General features: G+C 61.2%; 1 protein-coding gene across 5 annotated transcripts in view; it reads right to left on the bottom strand.

Annotated features, from left to right (window-relative positions):
- Positions 1–513: 513 nt before the first annotated feature.
- LOC110141240 (maestro heat-like repeat family member 5) overlaps positions 514–19,267 on the bottom strand; it is a 59,760-nt gene continuing 41,006 nt past the window's right edge. For 3 of the 5 annotated variants that reach the window (XM_020900047.2, XM_070476915.1, XM_020900049.2), the window contains 11 exons: positions 15,799–15,958; positions 14,422–14,603; positions 8,406–8,543; positions 7,847–7,961; positions 6,993–7,136; positions 5,900–6,076; positions 2,269–2,424; positions 1,587–1,709; positions 1,386–1,488; positions 994–1,068; positions 514–760 (listed from right to left, as the gene is read on the bottom strand). In XM_020900047.2, coding sequence (XP_020755706.2) covers positions 663–760; positions 994–1,068; positions 1,386–1,488; positions 1,587–1,709; positions 2,269–2,424; positions 5,900–6,076; positions 6,993–7,136; positions 7,847–7,961; positions 8,406–8,543; positions 14,422–14,603; positions 15,799–15,958 — 1,471 coding nt within the window. In that variant the 3' untranslated portion in view covers positions 514–662. The remainder of the gene's footprint in view (positions 761–993; positions 1,069–1,385; positions 1,489–1,586; positions 1,710–2,268; positions 2,425–5,899; positions 6,077–6,992; positions 7,137–7,846; positions 7,962–8,405; positions 8,544–14,421; positions 14,604–15,798; positions 15,959–19,267) is intronic. The other 2 variants (XM_020900048.2, XM_070476914.1) reach the window with 2 other exon arrangements.

The following is a 19,267-nucleotide window of genomic DNA, read 5'->3' as shown; positions in this document are numbered from 1 at the left end:
CAGAGTGTTGAGACCCTCGCCTCAGCCCATGGGGCTCATTCAGGGTGGGCCAAGCCCACTTGGAAGCTCTTACTCTGGGCCAGGCCGGTTCTGCTGCCAACCCCAGGTGCCAGCCCTGATGGGGCTCAGGAGGCTAGAGACGGGGGTGGAGGGTGACTTTGAGTCCTCTGAGCAGAGGGAGACCAGCCAAGGGACCTCTTCCCCACCATCAGCCTCCCAGTGATGACGGAGCTCTAAGCCGGAGACAGACTGAAGCCTGCGGGGGCGCCATGGTGAGTGACTCCACTCAGCCATGGGCCCCAAGGGCCATGGAGGCCTTGGGAGTGCCCACTCAGTGCCCAGGACATGGGCGGGCTGTGGCTCGGGCTCCGGTCACCGGGAAGCCGCCTGGTGGCCACAAGTGGGGGTCCCTGCCCAGACTTCACAGTCTGTCTCTGGGGAACACACCGTTTGCGCCCACCCCCTGGCCTGCCAGTGTCTCCGGGGGGCCCATGGGATGGTGGGCACGGAGCGCAGAGGTGTGACGCTTCTTTATTGAACCTAGATCTTTCTTTCAAATGGACAGATGTCATGCAGCCAAGCTCTGTGTGGACAGGGCAGGGCTGCGCGGTGAGGTGGGCACGGGGGAGGGGGACCGGGGGGGGGGGGTCGACAGCTGGAGGTCACTGTGGTCTTGCTACCACCTTCTGAAGGAAGGAAGCCTGCCTGCTGGCGAAGTATTGGATGCTGGGTTCGGGGTTCTTTTTGAGATCCTCAAAAGCTCCAGGAAAGGAGGGACAAATCAGAGGTACCCTCCATGCCCTGTCTGCCCACAGCCCTGGCGGAGTAGCGCCCTCCTTCCCACGTGGGGTGGGGGCAGTTGGGCACCCAGACCCCGCCTCCTCGGCCTTCCAGGCCTGGGCACTCCCCTTCCCCACCCTGCCCGCTGTGTTTGGGGGCCCATGTTCCCTGCTGACACGGATGGGGGTGGATGGAGTAAGGATGTTCCCTTACTGCAGACCAGCAGCTTTATGTCCACGTCACTGACTGTCTGGGACACGGCCCGGGGGTAGTAGCAGATGGTATAACCTGCGCGACAGATGGGGAGCACGCCGGCCCATGGGAGGGGGCTCCCAAACATCTCCCCTCTTCCCTCTCTCCCTCTCCCCCTCCCTGGCATAGGGAAGGAGTCCTCCTGTGTGAGGGACCGCCGGAGACAGTGCCAGAACACAGAAGGGCCCGGCCTGGAGAACTGAGACCCCCGAGACCCCCTCACTCTCCCCTCTCCTCACTTGCCAGCGGAACCCATGTTCCAGCCGCAGTGGAGGATGGGTGAGGGTGAGGGTTGGGGTGCTCAGGCAGGGCAGGCCTGGGGGTCCCTGAGCCCGGCCCCTCGCCCCACTCACCGATGAAGAGTGCTGCCCAGATCTTGAGGTGGTGGTGCCGTCTGTGCAGGTAGCTGAGGGCCTGCGCCAAGTGGGTGCCGAACTCCTCCTGGCTGTGGCTCATCTGGGGAGCATGTCTCTGTCACTCGCTGGGGCCAGAGCCGGCCTTCCCCGGGGACCTGGCGGCCAGCCTCCCACCCCCTCCCCGCTGCGGGCCCTCACCAGGCAGCTCCAGAGGAAGTGGCGGGCGCTGAGGCCCTTCTCCCAGGCCAGCGTGCAAAAGAGGGTGTGCGGCAGCCGCCACTGGAGCAGCACGGAGCAGTGGTAGAAGGCGAACTTGGCCTGCTGTGGGGACGGCAGGGAGCGCCGGGCGTGGGCGGCGCCGAGGAAGCTGCAGTGGGCACGGCCCTCCTGGGCGCCCTGGCTCCTTCCCGCTGCCTTCAGGCTGCACTCTGAGCCCACCCGCCTCCCTGGCCAGCAGCACGGCCCCGCCGGACCAAAGGCAGTGTTCAGTCCCCATCTGCTTGGAAACTGGCTGCTTGTTTATCCCACCAGTGGCTGGGAGCTGCAGGAAGGCTGAGCGTTTCCTAAGGCCTGGTGCGGGGCAGTGGCTGGCACACGTAGGGCTCAGCCCATATTTCAAGTTCAATCAACCACCTGCGCCCGAGGGCATGCCTGGCGCTTTGGACAGCAGTGAGCAGGACAGACGGTGTCCTGACCACAGACTCACAGCCACACGTGGGCACGTGTGTGAGTGCACGTGTGTGCACATGGGGAGGAGCAGGAAAACCAGTGAGGGGGCTGGACCCACCGGCCCAGGGGGTGTCCCTGGCTTTCAGGCAGCCCCCTGCCCACCGTGGGTCCCCAGCCCCACCAAGGCGAGGGCCCGTCGCTGACCACTGACCGTGACGACAGCGGGGCAGCGGTCCTTCAGGTGCAGGAGCAGGGGCACCATGCTCTGGTGCACCTGAGTTCGCAGGCCGCCGAACTTCTGGCGTGTCACCGACGCCACCAGCTCCCCGAACAGTGCCATGGCCGCTGCCCGGACCCCGTCCCGCTCCTGCAAGGCAGAGGCTCGGAGCCCAGCCAGACCCACCTTGGACCCTCCACTCCAGAGTGATGTGGGGCCCAGTACCCTCAGCAGGACCCCTTCATCTGGGCTACAGGTTCCAGGAACAGACCTCAGCCTGCCCCTTCAGTCAGGGCTGCGGAGCAGGGATGAGGCTCCCCATCAGTCAGGGCTCGGGGGCAGGGATGAGGCTCCCCCTCAGTCAGGGCTCCGGGGCAGGGATGAGGCTCCCCCTCAGTCAGGGCTCGGGGGCAGGGATGAGGCTCCCCCCTCAGACAGGGCTCCAGGGCAGGGATGAGGCTCCCCCTCAGTCAGGGCTCCCGGGCAGGGATGAGGCTCCCCCTCAGTCAGGGCTCCGGGGCAGGGATGAGGCTCCCCCTCAGACAGAGCTCCGGGGCAGGGATGAGGCTCCCCCTCAGTCAGGGCTTGGGGGAGGGATGAGGCTCCCCCTCAGTCAGGGCTCGGGGGCAGGGATGAGGCTCCCCCTCACACAGGGCTCCGGGGCAGGGATGAGGCTCCACCCTCAGTCAGGGCTCCGGGGCAGGGATGAGGCTCCCCCTCAGTCAGGGCTCGGGGGCAGGGATGAGGCTCCCCCTCACACAGGGCTCCGGGGAAGGGATGAGGCTCCACCCTCAGTCAGGGCTCCGGGGCAGGGATGAGGCTCCCCCTCAGTCAGGGCTCCGGGGCAGGGATGAGGCTCCCCCTCAGACAGAGCTCCGGGGCAGGGATGAGGCTCCCCCTCAGTCAGGGCTTGGGGGAGGGATGAGGCTCCCCCTCAGTCAGGGCTCGGGGGAGGGATGAGGCTCCCCCCTCAGTCAGGGCTCCGGGGCAGGGATGAGGCTCCCCCTCAGTCAGGGCTCGGGGGAGGGATGAGGCTCCCCCTCACACAGGGCTCCGGGGCAGGGATGAGGCTCCACCCTCAGTCAGGGCTCCGGGGCAGGGATGAGGCTCCACCCTCAGTCAGGGCTCCGGGGCAGGGATGAGGCTCCCCCTCAGTCAGGACTCGGGGGCAGGGATGAGGCTCCCCCTCAGTCAGGGCTCGGGGGCAGGGATGAGGCTTCCCCCTCAGTCAGGGCTCGGGGGCAGGGATGAGGCTCCCCCTCAGACAGGGCTCCAGGGCAGGGATGAGGCTCCCCCTCAGTCAGGGCTCCTGGGCAGGGATGAGGCTCCCCCTCAGTCAGGGCTCCGGGGCAGGGATGAGGCTCCCCCTCAGTCAGGGCTCCGGGGCAGGGATGAGGCTCCCCCTCAGTCAGGGCTCGGGGGCAGGGATGAGGCTCCCCCTCAGTCAGGGCTCGGGGGCAGGGATGAGGCTCCCCCCTCCGTCAGGGATCGGGGGCAGGGATGAGGCTCCCCCCTCCGTCAGGGCTCGGGGGCAGGGATGAGGCTCCCCCTCAGTCAGGGCTCGGGGGCAGGGATGAGGCTCCCCCCTCAGTCAGGGCTCGGGGGCAGGGATGAGGCTCCCCCTCAGTCAGGGCTCGGGGGCAGGGATGAGGCTCCCCCTCAGACAGGGCTCGGGGGCAGGGATGAGGCTCCCCCTCAGTCAGGGCTCGGGGGCAGGGATGAGGCTCCCCCTCAGTCAGGGCTCTGGGGCAGGGATGAGGCTCCCCCTCATTCAGGGCTCCGGGGCAGGGATTAGGTTCCCCCTCAGACAGAGCTCCGGGGCAGGGATGAGGCTCCCCCTCAGTCAGGGCTCGGGGGCAGGGATGAGGCTCCCCCTCAGTCAGGGCTCGGGGGCAGGGATGAGGCTCCCCCTCAGTCAGGGCTCCGGGGCAGGGATGAGGCTCCCCCTCAGTCAGGGCTCGGGGGCAGGGATGAGGCTCCCCCTCAGTCAGGGCTCGGGGGCAGGGATGAGGCTCCCCCTCAGACAGGGCTCCAGGGCAGGGATGAGGCTCCCCCTCAGTCAGGGCTCCGGGGCAGGGATGAGGCTCCCCCTCAGTCAGGGCTCGGGGGCAGGGATGAGGCTCCCCCTCTGACAGGGCTCCAGGGCAGGGATGAGGCTCCCCCTCAGTCAGGGCTCCGGGGCAGGGATGAGGCTCCCCCTCAGTCAGGGCTCGGGGGCAGGGATGAGGCTCCCCCTCAGTCAGGGCTCCGGGGCAGGGATGAGGCTCCCCCTCAGTCAGGGCTCCGGGGCAGGGATGAGGCTCCCCCCTCCATCAGGGCTCCGGGGCAGGGATGAGGCTCCCCCTCAGTCAGGGCTCCGGGGCAGGGATGAGGCTCCCCCTCTGACAGGGCTCGGGGGCAGGGATGAGGCTCCCCCTCAGTCAGGGCTCCGGGGCAGGGATGAGGCTCCCCCTCAGTCAGGGCTCGGGGGCAGGGATGAGGCTCCCCCTCAGTCAGGGCTCCGGGGCAGGGATGAGGCTCCCCCTCAGTCAGGGCTCCGGGGCAGGGATGAGGCTCCCCCCTCCATCAGGGCTCCGGGGCAGGGATGAGGCTCCCCCTCAGTCAGGGCTCCGGGGCAGGGATGAGGCTCCCCCCTCCATCAGGGCTCCGGGGCAGGGATGAGGCTCCCCCTCAGTCAGGGCTCGGGGGCAGGGATGAGGCTCCCCCTCAGTCAGGGCTCGGGGGCAGGGATGAGGCTCCCCCTCAGACAGGGCTCCAGGGCAGGGATGAGGCTCCCCCTCAGTCAGGGCTCCGGGGCAGGGATGAGGCTCCCCCTCAGTCAGGGCTCGGGGGCAGGGATGAGGCTCCCCCTCTGACAGGGCTCCAGGGCAGGGATGAGGCTCCCCCTCAGTCAGGGCTCCGGGGCAGGGATGAGGCTCCCCCTCAGTCAGGGCTCGGGGGCAGGGATGAGGCTCCCCCTCAGTCAGGGCTCCGGGGCAGGGATGAGGCTCCCCCTCAGTCAGGGCTCCGGGGCAGGGATGAGGCTCCCCCCTCCATCAGGGCTCCGGGGCAGGGATGAGGCTCCCCCTCAGTCAGGGCTCCGGGGCAGGGATGAGGCTCCCCCTCTGACAGGGCTCGGGGGCAGGGATGAGGCTCCCCCTCAGTCAGGGCTCCGGGGCAGGGATGAGGCTCCCCCTCAGTCAGGGCTCGGGGGCAGGGCTGTGCTCCCCCCTCTGCCGGCTCCTGGGGAGGGTCACGGGCCACCCTCAGGGACCTACCCTCTTTCCTCTCTGATGCCTATGATCGCATCCTGACAGCCTACGTGTCAGGGATGCTTACTCGGGAGGGCGGGCTTATCCCCCTGTCTTCCCCTGAAGGAGAGTCTGTCATCCACAAGGGCTGATGAGTCAGGAGGGTGAGGACACGTGGGGCTGAGACTGAAGGTGTGGCGTTCAGCTGAAGATGCAGGACGAGTGCCAGCGGCAGCCCCTGGCCGGCCCACCTGTGCCATGCACGCCACACACCCGGGGAGCTGCCCTGCCCCTCCACCTCCCTGCCCCAGGGCAGCAGCGGCCTTCGAGGAAGGGCCAGGGGAGGCGCCGGAGGGACACGAAATGGGGTGCCCGCCCCTCCCAGGTGCACTCACGTCATCGAAGAAGGCGCGGGTGTTGATGGCAATGCGGAGGCCCAGGGTCTCCGTGCTGTGCGCGCCCAGGCGGTGCAGCGCCTCCGACACGGTGCCCATGAGGCGCACCACCACCGGCTCGCTGCTCTGGAAGAAGCCCCTGAGGAAGGGCGGCAGCTGTCCGCGGAGCAGGCTTCCCTGCAGGAGGGGGCGCCGGTGGGCCGAGCGTGCCTCTGCGGCCCCTTCCCAGACCCCCGTCCAGGCCTGGGCACCGCGCTGTACCCACCCCGCTCCATCTCGCCCTGGCTCTGCCGTCCTGGGAGACGTGCTCCCAGCCCTGCTCTGTGCCCCGGGAGCTGTGGACAGACGGGACAGGCTTCCCCTCTCTGAGACCCTGGGGGGGTTAGGGGAGCACTAACCCATGTCAGTCAGCTGCCAGGTCCTTCCTGTCTGTCCCCATTCTGGCCAGAGGGCCCCCCACCACGTCCTGGAGACCCACTTTCCCTTCCTCCACCCTACCCTGCCTTTGCCCTCATTCCTGGCTTCCCCAGGGGTCAGAGGCGTCTTGGGGGACAGGCAAGACAAATTTGGTTGGGTGGGCACCGCTGAAGTCACTGGCATCTCACGTCACAGGGAGGTGGGTGCACCAGTGGTGACCCCAGACCTTCTAAGTGGCAGTGACCGTTTCCCAGTTTTACATTAAAAAGGAAAAGCTAAGTTCATTTTCTGCCAGTTCTTTCTGCTCCTCTCAGGTGCAATGTGAACTGCCTGGATGAACTGTCAGGAAGTGACATGTCACCAAATGAACGATTCCTACTGTCAAACGCCTTATCAGGAACTCCCCGTGCAAACTAGGCTGGTTCTGCAACTTTCAAACAAGTTCTCGGCAACTTCATTGGGTTCCTAAACTCTGTTTGGTTCTACATTAGATTTATTTTCAGCCAGTGAGTCACTTAACAGCAGCAAACACCCTCTGGGCACCACCTGCCTGCTGGGACCCAGGTCCGACTGTGGCCTGGACCAGCAGAGCAGATTTCTAACGGGAATGACACAAAGGCCCCATGCGCCCGGCTGCTCTATGGGGCGTCTGTTACAGCTCCCCGCACCCGCTTACCTTCTCTGGGTGGAAAAGAATGTTCCCTAGGCCCTGTAGGCCCAGCACGCGGATCTCGGGGCTGGGGTCCCTGAGGCTTCGAACCAGCACGGACAGGGCGGCCTCTCTGGGGAGCACCTCCAGCAGGGTGGGGCTGTAGAGGAACTGGGGGGCCCCCGGCAGGCGGGTCAGGCCTGGCAGCCTCTCGCAGGGGGCCTGCGTCTGTGTCTGGGAGCCGGGCTCTAGGACCAGGGCTGGGGCTCGGGGAGGGTGGCTGACCGGCCCCGCTCTGGGTGTCTTGGTTAATGAGTGTTTGAAACCCAACGCCAAGCTGCTTCCGTCCTCCCGTGCATAGTTGGGGAAACGGGCCCAGAGGGAAAAGGGCCTTGTCTGAGGCCACACAGCGAAGCTGGGAACAACATACTCAACACAGTCTGACTCATGGGGCACCTGGAGACCCCGGCCCTGAGGGAGAGCTAGATGTCACTGCAGGTTGGTATGTGGCGTCGCACCAGGCTTCGTTCATTATGGAAATGACAAAGGCCCCCACTCTGTCTGGCCACGGCCCAGCTCTCAGCCCCAGGACCCGGTACACCCAGTGCCTGTCTGGTTCCAGCCATTGCCCTTTCGGCTTCACTGTTCCAGGGGCAGGACCCCATGACATCAGGGCTCGGGGAGTAGAAGACGGTCCCCCAGGATGCAGGTGGAGAGGGGCCTGAGACATGGAGACCCAACGAGGACCCCCTGACTGTGGGCCCCAAGGAGCTGGGAGTGGGAAGGCAGGGTGTGAGGAATCTGTTGGTCAAGGGAGGTCCTGGTGGGTTCAGCTGGAGATGGGGTGCAGGCTGTCCCTGAGGGGTCCCCCAGGCCCCCACCTCTGTGAAGATTATGATGGCCACTTTCCTATCCCGCTCCTCCCGGCTCCGCAGGTTGGGCAGCAGCTGAAGGGTCAGCGCCTTGATCTGCCTGCACTGGTTCTGCACCATGGCCCTGGGCACAGGGTGAAGGGCGGGCCGGGCTCATGGGACAGCCCATGTCCACCTTCCCACCACCACCCAACCCGGGGGGCCCAGCGGCCAGAAGTGTTGCTGAGCGGAGTTGGCACGCCCCTGTCTGACCTTCTCCTGCTCCCTCTGCACCCACTGGCTACCCACTGGCTGCCAGGTGTGGGCCAAGTGTGGGATGGACAGGGGAGTGGACCTAGCCCTGGTCCCCTAGGAGCTTCCCGCCAAGGTGGGGGCCATTGCATTCTAGGCTCCCAGGGTGTGCCAGTGAGCCCGCGCCATCCATGCCCCGGCGCCCTCTGTGCACAAGCGTGAGTCCTTGGGGCTGTGCTCGAGGCAGGTCCTGGGGGTTACTGCAGTCCGTAGCCCAGCCTTCTGGGCAGGGATGACCCAGGACGGGCCCCTTCCCCTGGCCCCGCCCCACCCCTACCTGGCGAGGAGGCCCACGCCCTGTGGGTAGGTGTGGGTGGTGGCAAAGAGGTCCCAGGCGCCCTGCAGCTCCATGTGGGCGAAGTCCTGCCAGTGCCTGGTGGTTGATAGCAGGCTCTTCAGTGCCTCCAGTGACATGCTGCGGGGGAGCAGAAGGGTCACTGGGCAGCCTCAACCCTGGGGAGAGTGCCCACCTGCCCTGGGTGGAAAGGTGCCTCCTGGCTTCCGTCTCTGCTCCGGGCCTGGCAGCACCAAGCCTCCCTGGGGCAGTTCGCTGCCGCCCTCCTTCTGCAGAAATGTTGGGGTGTAGGATGGGCAGGGGCTGTCCTGGGAGTGGGGGTGGTTCCAGGGGGAAGCTCCAGATAGGTTAGGTGCGTGGTCAGTGCGAGATGCCCACAGCTGGCTTTTCAGGGCGGAGGCTGAGCGGAAAGGGCTGGAGAGAGGAGCAGAGATACCGGGGGGCCAGTGGTTCCCCAAGTTGCAGGGTGGAGGGGGTCTGACTGAGCCTTGACAGACTGTGCCATTTGAATGTGAGGCTGAGAATGCAGGGGTAGTGGACGGGGTGGGACGGCAGCTGGGGGTGTGGCATTAGGGGAGCCCAGAGAGCGCCAGGACCCTGAAGATGCGGGAAACTGGGTTCCACTGGTGGCGTGCTTGTGTGGGCTCAAGCGAGTGTGGCAGACTGCAGCATGGTGAGACCGCGTGCGGGTCAGGGACTGTGCTGCCCGAGGGCCCCGTCCTGCTCACGCAGCCTGGCCAGGGCCCCCAGAAGCCGAGTCCAGCCAGGCTCCAGGCTCCACACCTGCGCAGTGCTGTCGAGCCACAGGCCCAGGGCTGCCCGAGGCCCCGCAGGGTTGAGGGCCCGGGAATAGCTCCGTGGTCTGTCTCAGCCACTCCGCGCCTGGTGGCTTCACCTGGACCTGTGAGCGGCCCCCGGAGCAAGGCTGTCAGCTCGGACCAGGCGCCAGTCTGATCAGATTTGCAAAACCCGACGTGAAGGGATCAAATGCCACTCCGTGAGCCCCTGTGGCGCCAGCACAAATGTCAGCGGGGCTGTCCTCTCGCCCCAAGCCGTGCCACCAAGAAGAGGCTGCGTTTTCAGGGTCACTGGTCTCAGCCAGAGTGACGACGGCTTCGGGAGAAGGGGGCTCCGGGCGCAGTGGCATTTTGTCTGCTCTGTGAGGACTCTCGGAATCTTCTGGTCCTGGGGCACGTGGGGTCACTGTGTCCCCACAGCCGCACCAGGGCATCTGGCTGGTGGGGCATCCTTGGGGATCCCTTGCTGATTCTCGGGGTGAATGACCTCCCTTGTGGGGCCCTAAAGACCACAACCCCCAGCCCAGGACCCCTGGCTTTGCACCAGGACCTGTGTCACCTGAAACCCACGCAGCCCCGTGACTGACAGATGGCAGAGCCCACGGGGTCTGAGGCCAGCTGTGCAGGACTCCCCTCCCTTTCTCCTTCAGCCCCGGGGGGGCCGGGGGCAGAGGACCCTGAAGATGAGCCGGGGGCTGGAGGGCAGGGTGTGGAGGTAGGTAGCCTGCGAGGTCCGCCCGGAGCTGGGGCTTCCTGTGCATCAGCGCCCTAGGACACATCCCCGGGCTGATGAGGGACTGGGGTGGGACCTTTCATCTCCACCTGGAGCCCCCCGGCCGGACGCGAGCCTCCGGAGGCAGTGTGGGGGTCTCCTCACGCTGTACCTCTCTCCAGCTGACCAGCTCCTGTCACCCCCTCGGCCTGGAGGCCCCGTGGCTCCCCCCGCTTCAGGGTCCCCTTCTTCCTGTTCCTTCCGCTTTGGGGTCCCCCTGCCTGGAAGGCGGTCTGCCCTTCCTTCCCCACACGGTGACCTCTAACCGTCTTTCGGGTCTGTGCTCAGAGCCAGTCCTCAGGGGCCCACACGCAGGGCTGCCCCCGTGTCTTCCCCTGCGAGGCTCTACCTCTCCCCGGGGCCCTGTCCAGGCATCGTCACCGGGCTGTCACTGGACCCTGTCTGCATTTCCAGGGGGCTGAGCTCCTGAGAGCATGGATGCCTCTCTGCTGACAGCACCGGCCGCCTGTATTCATTAGTCAGTGTGGGGCCCCCGGTACACTTAGTAAGTGTCGACTGAATGATCCACGGTCTGTTAATCCTTTCCTCTTTTCGACCTCGGAGCGGGAGGGCGGCCAAGACTGAGGGCAGGGAAGGAGGCAGGTCTGAGCAGGACTGTGGCGACTCCAGGCTGGGGCACAGCACCTCCCCATCCATCCCTTCCTGCTCAGGGATCCCGGCTCACTCCCTGTGACGTCACAACTCACTGTGAGTCTGAGGAATCAGGGGGGTCCCTGGGGCCGAAGACCACGGCACCCCAACTGGACAAATCCAAGACAAGACGGGTGGGCTGGGGTCCTGACTTCCAACCCTCAACTGAGGCCCAGAGTGTCGGCGGCTCGCCCAGGGTCGCCCTGGCATAGAGGCTGCCCAGTCCTCTGCTGCTCTTGACCCTCCCAACACCTAGGGAGGGGCCAGCCCCTCCCACAGGAGAAGAAACCCAGGCTGTGAGATGGAGCGGCCAGCTCAGAGCACTCACAGCAGGGTAAGGAGGAGATCTTAGATCTCAGAGCCAGGTGGCAAGCAGCATGTCATTATTCATTGCTGATTTGTTACTTGTCAACTGCCAAAACCTAGGACCGCGAATATGATTTTAAATAAAAGAGCTTTGAATTAAACTTAAAGCTTTAAGTTGAAAAGAAGACTAATCAGTAAGTGAGAAACAAAAGGAAGCACCCCGTGCCACAGTGAGAGATTACTGAACAGTAACTTTATATGCTCTCAGGAGAAGACTCTGGAGAGTCCCTTGGACTGCATGGAGATCAAACCAGTCCATCCTAAAGGGAATCAATCCTGAATATTCATTGGAAGGACTGATGCTGAAGCTGAAGCTCAAATACTGTGGCCACCTGATATGAAGAACTGACTCATTGAAAAACACCCTGATGCTGGGAAAGATTGAAGGCATGAAGATTGAAGTGGGGGAATGAAAGGATGAGGTGGTTGGATGGCATCACTGACTCCATGGACATGAGTCTGAGCAAGCTCCGGGAGTTGGTGATGGATGGGGAAGCCTGGCCTGCTGCAGTCCATGGGGTCGCAAAGAGTCAGAATGACTGAGCGACTGAAATGAACTGAACTTTATGTACAAGCTTCCTGGCAGCCAGGGCAAAAAGGGAAATATGTTGGTTTATACCTCTAAGTGGTTGATAGGCATGTCTTTGGAATGAGGAGAAATGAGATGCCCCATTAGAGTTAAAGAGACTCAGCCCATAATGGATGAAACAAGAGGAATGAGAAGTCCTTCGTAGGGCAGGATGGACATCAACTTGAGAAGGTGCTGGCTGAGAATTGACCAAAGCAGGAAATGTCTCTACAAGAAAGGGGTTCTGTTCATCAGAGATTCACAGGAAGGGGAGGGTCCCGCAGTCAGGGCTGGAGTGGGTGCTTGTGCTGCAGCAGGAAGTGGAGCCAAACTCTCGCTTGTTGGTCCCAGGGGCCAGCCCAGCTCAGCAGGATGCCAGGAACCTCAGAGGTCCAGGACTAGCCTGACTCTGCCTTGAGTCTTGCATGGCTGTCACAGGTATGGCTGCAACCCCTTCCCCCACTCTCCCCCCGCCCACCACCGCTCTCGGGGGCAACTACAGGACAGTGGGCTTCTCAACAGCTGTGCCCAGATTCCTCCTCAGCACCTGGCTCCCTCGATGGTACCACTGCCTCCTCCAGGCATCAGACTGGGGACTGCAGCGCTCCGCCTGGGCAGGGCCGCCCTCTGAGGCCTGGGAGCGGCTGCAGACCTCCTCACCATCCTTGACAGCTGGCCAACTTCACTGCTGATTGGCCTGCCCCACTCTCGGGCCCCTGGGGATGGTAGCAGTATTGCAGTTGTCCTCTGGGGGAGGGGGCCCAGGTCCCATCCTAGCTCCAGGGAGGGTGTGGACCGAGACCTGCTTAGCAGGAGCCCCGCCTGCCCCTGTGACCAAGGCGATTGGTTCAGCGGTGAGTGTGTGGGCTAAGCTGGGCCCATGAAAGCCGAGGGACTGAGCCCAGGGTGCCGGTCTATTCTGTGGCTGCTGGGCCCCCACCTTTCTCTTCGGGAGAATCTGCGCAGAGAGAAGCCAAGACCTGAGAGGTGGAAGGGGACGGTTGATGCTGCTGGCGCATCTCGGTACAGCTGGGTCTGAGCAGAAGGCCCCCGCCCCCCAGGGAGATGACAGACACCCTTGCTCTCTGGGGGAGAGCCTTGCGTGAGACAGACAGAATCCCTGTTCCCCAGAGCCTCCATTATATGGGGCACAGATGACAGCTGTAGATGGGAGAACATAACAGTGGGGAGCAAGACTGCTGTTGTACAGAAGGTGGCTGGGAGCCACAGGAGGTGAGGCTGTCGGGAAGAACATCCCAGGAAGAGGGCACAGCAAGTGCAAAGGCCCTGAGGCAGGAACGTGGGGCCTGAGGAAGGATAGGAAGACGCTGAGGCTTGAGCAGAGGGTGCATGTGGAGGGTAGGGGTGTGTGGCAGGAAATGAGGTTCTGGAGGTGATGGGGAGTCAGATGCAGGGCTACTGGACCGCTGGAAGGATTCAGCCCTTCTCGGAGTTAAAAGAAGGGGAAGAGGATGGGAGGGTTCCAAGCACAGGTGAGGCCTGATCTGACTTGGGGTGGAGGGCAGCAACGGGGGGCAGGGGAGGAACAGGTGGAGGCTGGCCCCATGGGGGCAGGGGAGGGAAGCTGATGGATGGAGGCGGTTCATCAGAGCTTTCTCCTAACCCCCCTATTTCAGGGAGGAGAACGTTTTATTAGCTTATTAGGGAAGATTCATGCATTTTGCATGGTTGATTTGAATAAAAAAGAACTTTATGTACATTCGAATTCAGAAGCAATATGAGAGAAGTGACATTTTTTTTTCAGTGATGTGCCTTGGGGAGAGCTGTTCAGACTGACAAATCGTGTGAAGCACATCATAATACAAACAGATGAAAAGAGTCGCCCCAGCGATTTTTAAAGACTCGCTTAATGGATTTCTCAAGATGCGCCCTAGTGCAGGGGGCAGGCCAGGCGGCCAGCCAGTGCTACCACCCGAGTGAGGGGTGGGGCGCGGACCCTCCCACACGAGTCCTGTCCACGCTGATCAAGGGTGCAGGCTTGGGGGAGGCTGACAACTGCCCACGACATCAGAGTCAAAAGGTGTCGGGGTCAAGCACTCTGTGCAACAGGACCTGGTGGGCATTTGCCTGCAGGGCCAAGTGGTCGCTGGGCAGACACCCCTGCCATTCTAGGGGCTCTAGGTCAGCAACGAACGGACACTCTGTGTGGCTCGGGGGAAGCCTCTGGCCTGCTCTGAGCCTCAGTTTCCTCATCCGTCAAAGGGAAAGACAACATTCATCTCTCAGAATCCCTGCAGGTACCACATTTGGGTAAGACATGGTGTGCCGTGCGGGCCCCTGGAGTCCTCGTGAGTCAGCTGTCACCGGGCATCTTGGCTGCCAGGCATCCACAGTCACAAGGAAGCAGGGTGCCCACCTGCCCTCCCGGCTGACTGCTGGAGGCAACTGTGTTTGGAATCACACCTATTGGAGATCCAACTGTGTCTCCAGAAACCAGCAAAGTCCTGACACTGGGTACCTGGGAACACAACCTCATTTGGGTCTTTGCAGATGGAATCAAGTTACGATGAGGTCAGCAGGGTGGCCCTCGTTCAACAGGACTGACGTCCTCATAAGAAGAGAGCAGTTGAGACAGAGAGGCACACAGTGAAGAGGGAGGCAGAGATGGGAGGGGGCGTCTACAAGCCAGGAGCACTCAGGAGACGGGAAGGAGCCTCCCCTGCAGGTTTCAGAGGAGCGCGGCTCTGCCAACCTTGGATCCGGAGCGCCAGCCCCTGGCACTACGCGAGAATATCTGCCTGAGGCTCTAGGCTGCCCGGCTGTGGGGCTCTGTCCCTCAGCCCTGGGGAGCCCGCGCACCGCCTCTCTGGGGCCCGGCCTTACCTCTGGGGGCCGAGCAGGGCTGTCTCCTGGGCCTCCTTGCCAGGCTGGGGCTCCTCGGGCAGGTTCAGCTCCAGCAGGTAGTGTGTCTGGGAGAGGAGGGCCAGCAGGAGCTCGGGAAAGGCCTCCTGCATGGCCTGCTTGAACTCGCAGGCGAATTGCAGCTCGTGCAGAGTGTTCATGGCCTGCGGGGGCGGCAGGGGACGCTGAGGGGGCCTGGGGGCCGGGCCTGCATGCCAGCCTTCCCACAAAACCCATGGCCGACCTCGCCTTCCTGTGTGCCCGCTGTCTCCGGGACCACAGCCCACCTGAGACGTACCTCCTGGGGGCGCGGCACACCCTCTGGACCCTGCATACTCCCCTCCCATTGCCGGCCCTGCAGTGGGTCCTCCAGCCCACCATCCCCGTCCGCTCTGCCCTCCAACCTCAGTCACTGCCTCGGGTCTGGCCCCTCCGCCCTGTGGGTTGTGCTCCCTGCAATGCCCCCAACACAGACCCTGGCACATGGCAGGTGCCCATGAATGAATGCTGGAGGGGACACGGTACTGGAAGGGGAGCTACCAGACAGCAGCCCTGGGGCCTCCCACACCTGGAGAGGGGCCTGGGTCCAGAATGTTCTCAAGGTGGGGAGGAAACAAGAGGAGGGCGGGACCCAGGAAGGCGGCCCTGTTGACCCCATGCTGAATCTGGTTTCCGACAGGGAAGGTCCGGGTCTGGGGGTGTCGAGGGGCTGGGCTGATGGAGGGCTGGCATGGAGACAGGGTGGGCTTCCCCGGGCACCGAGTGTGGCCGTCACACCCCTCGGCTGGGGGCAGCAGCTTGTTTAGGAGACTCTGCCCACTGCTCAGGGGGCTGGGGGGTGTGAGTGGGTGCTTAGCCCTGGATCACACAGGGTCGGGGCACAGCTGCGGCCCGGTCCGAGTCCAGCCCACGTGAGGCACGTTAGGAAGCGAGCCCCCTGTTCTGTGGCTGTGCAAGCAGGGTCTAGGCTTGTGGGGAAAGCTGGGGGGTGGTGAATGGGTGTGGACTCCTACAGGAGGGTGGGAGCCGTTGGAGGCAGCCTCTAAGATTCCTCCAGAACCCAACTATGGGGGCAGGGGTTCACTAATCTCTCCATGCCCTTCCTCGCTGCCTGCACCTGGCTGGAGGGGTCCAGGGCCCTCGGTCGGGAAGTGGGGAGCTGGGCCTGGACCCAGGGCCTGTATGGTCGGCTCCCAGCTGGGCCACCTCAGAGGCCCCCTCGTCCAGGTCAAGCTGAGTATGGGGCTCCCCCTCCCCGGGGCCTGGCACATGCAGTGGGTGCCTCACACCCATGTGTGACTGAACACACTTGAGCAGGCAGCTGGGCCGGCACGTGGGGTGGTGGGGGCAGAGACTCACAGCCAGGGAGTGCAGGTAGGCCTTCTTCTTGGGCTGGGGGCTGCCGCCGCTGGTCCTGGTGGGCAGGGGCCGCTTCTGCAGCCAGCCCAGCAGCACGGCCAGCACCCGGTGGCTCATGGGTTGCTCGGCACCCAGGGCCCTCCACAACCGGAAGGTGTGGCTGCAGGCAAAGGGTGGCCGTGAGGGCGGTGCTGAGACTCTGGCCAGCCCAGCCTGGGTCACAGCAGCAGCCACTGTGCCCAGGGCCTCAGGTGCCTGCAGCGGGGTGCCGAGCTGAACCCTGGCAGGATGGGTGGGTGAGACGGGGGAGGGGCGCGAGGGCCGGGGCCTGGACTGCAGTGTGTGCGGCCCGCGGCCTGCAGCAGAGGTGGGGCTGGCTGCCCTGGCCCGTGTTCTGGGGTCTTCCCTCTTTCAGGCCCCTCTCATCCCAATGGCTGACTCTGTCACCCTCCATGGTGCCCAAGTACAGTCAGGACAAGTCTAGCTGGTACCCAGAGCTGTCACCCTCTGACCCCTGCCCTTTGACCTCCAGCACCTGGCTGCCTTCCCTCCTCTCCTGCCTCTGGGCCTCCTCACAGGGCCTGTTCCTGCTCAGCCTTTAGGGCCTGCTGTACAGTGGCCGTTTCCTTCTAGGCCTGGGTTTGCTGGGGACCACCAGCTCCCTGGGGCCTGACCTGGGCCAACTTAGGGGCGTCGCTGGTGCGTGTAGGGCTTTGCAGAGACCTTGTGCCCATTTTGCACATGAGGAAACTGAGGACTAGAGACAAGGTGTACCCTGATCAGAGCCCTGCCTCATAACCAGAGGTCAGGCGTGTCCAGTCCCATGGCCTTTCTGCCTGGTCTGGGGGTGTGACTATCAGGGAAGGAGTGTACGTGGAGATGAGGCCTGAGGTCAGCCCTGCAATCCCCGAGCTAAGAAGTCAGGGGAGAGGAGGAAGCAGCCAGGAAGCTGAGCAGAAGCAGCCAGGGAGGTGTAGTGAGGGTCAGGCAAGCGTGGGTCTGAAAGCCACGTTAAGGAAGCATTCCCAGCCCAGAAATAAGCCCACACGTGCTCAACTAACTTACGACAAAGGAGCCAAGAACATACAATGCGGAAAGGACAGTCTCTTTAACAAATGGTGTTGGGGAAACTGGGCAGCCTCATGCAAAATAATGAAACTGGACCTCTATCTTACCCCAAATACAAAAATGAAGTCTAAATGACTTGAATGTAAGACCTGAAACTGTAACTCCTAGAAGTAAACATAGGCGGTAAGCTCCTTGACATCAGTCTTGGCAATCAGTCTTTGGATCTGACACCAGAAGCAGAGGGAACAAAAGCAAGAATCAACAAGCGAGGCTGCATTAGACTGAAACTTCTCTGCACGACAATGGAAGCCATCAAGATGAAAGGCAACACAGTGAATGGGAGAAAATATTTGCAAATCATACTTATGAAAAGGGGTTTTAATATCCAAACATATCAAAACACACAACTCAATATCAAAAATAAACAAAAGCTCCCCATACCATCCAATTAAAACATGGGCAGAGGATTTGAACAGACACTTTTCCAAAGAAAGTCTACAGACGGCCAACAAGTCCATGAAAAGATGCTCTGCGTCTCTCATCATAAAAGAGATGGGAGTCAAAACCACAATGAGCTGTCAGCTCACACCTGTTATCAAAACGATGGGGAATAGTGAGTGCTGGCCAGGATGTGGAGAAAATAGAACCCTCATGCTCTATTGGTGGAAATGTAAATTGGTACAGCCATTATGGAAAATAGTATGAAGACTCATCAAAACACTAAAAATCGGACCACCACATGGTCTCACTTATGGGACTTCATATGAAGAATATGAAAACACTAATTTGAAAAGATATGTGAGCCCCCATGTTCATAGCAGCATTATTTATAATTGCCAAGATACGGAAAAGACATAATTGCCCATCAACAGACACACACATGCTGTGGTTGTTTAGTTGCTAAGTCGTGTCCAACTCTTTGGTAACCCCCTGGACTGTAGCCTGCCAAGCTCCTCTGCCATGGGATTTCCCAGGCAATAATACTGGAGAGGGTTGCTATTTCCTTCTCCAGGGGATCTTTGCTGACAAGGGATCAAACCCACGTCTCCTGCATTGACAGGCAGATTCTTTACCACTGAGCTACCTGGGAAGCCCTATGTGTGTATGTGTATGTATAAAATGAAATCTCATTCAGCCATAAGAAAGGAAAGCTTGCCAACTGAGATAACATGTATCGGCCTTGAAGGTATTATGTTCAGTGAAATAAATCAGAGAGAGGAAGACAAATACCACATGATCTTGCTTATACATGGAATCTAAATGAAACCAAAATCCAGCCCAAAGAAACAAAACACAAGCTCCTCTCTACAGAGAACAGGTTGGGGGCTGCTAGAGGTGAGGAGTCAGAGGTAGGCGAAATGGGGGAAGAGGATCAAAAGGCAGAAACTTCCAGTCATGACACAAATAAGGCACAGGGATGTAACATAGTGCAGGGCGACCGTAACTGCTAGCACTGTATTGCATATTTCCAACTTTTGCCATTTGACAAGTTCTCGTCACAAGGACAAAGATCTGTAACTAGGAATGACGATCTGTAACTAGGAATGAAGATGACTGCTGACTAGACTCACTGTGGGGATCATTTCACACCCCCACCCCCAACAAAAAAGAAATAAGAAAGAAAGAGTTCCTGGGGGTGAGAGTGGTTGACATGAAGACATAGAAGAACCTGAAAGCTTATCAGAAAGTGACAGAAGCTAACCTAAAAAGGCTACACAGGATGATTCCAGCTCTATGACATTCTGGAATAGGGAAAAACCATGGAGACAGTCGGAAGATCAGAGGTTGCCAGGGGTTTAGAGGGAGGGAGGGACGAACAGATAGCGCACTGGGGGCTTGGGGCCACGGCGCTGCTCTGTCTGATACTATAATAGTCAGTACCTGTCACTGCACACTTGTCCCATAGAATGTACCCCCCCAAGAGCGGACTGTAATGTAAACTAGAGACTTGCTAATATATCAGTAGTGGTTCATCAGGTGTAATATGCCTACCATACTGAGGCAAGATGTTACCAAGAAAAGAGCCTGGCAGGAGAGGGAAGTAGACGGGAACTTTGCAACTTCTGCTTAATTTTTCTGTAAATCTAAAACAGCCCCAAAAACAGTCTATTAGAAAAAAAGTGGAAAGAGACATACAATACAATCCTAAAGAAAGAAGAACTGGTGTTACTAGATTTAGGTTAGAATAGAGAATTTAGACCTAAAAATCTACATTAGTGTAAAAAGGCCAGTGAAAAAAGTCTTCAAAGACTATATGCATCGTGATGCTGTTTATATAAATTAGAGAAACTGCAACTAAAATGTTTTAGGAATATGTTTGGATGCAAACACGCTATATAAAATGAAAGGAAAAGAATGGAGACCCTTGAATGGGTGAGCAGGGGATGGAGCCACTTAGGGT

The sequence above is a fragment of the Odocoileus virginianus genome, chromosome 15 (assembly GCF_023699985.2).
Source record: "Odocoileus virginianus isolate 20LAN1187 ecotype Illinois chromosome 15, Ovbor_1.2, whole genome shotgun sequence".
Taxonomy (NCBI): domain Eukaryota; kingdom Metazoa; phylum Chordata; class Mammalia; order Artiodactyla; family Cervidae; genus Odocoileus; species Odocoileus virginianus.
The sequence above is the reverse complement of the archived record's forward strand: the minus strand, read 5'-3'. Positions and strand labels throughout refer to the sequence as shown.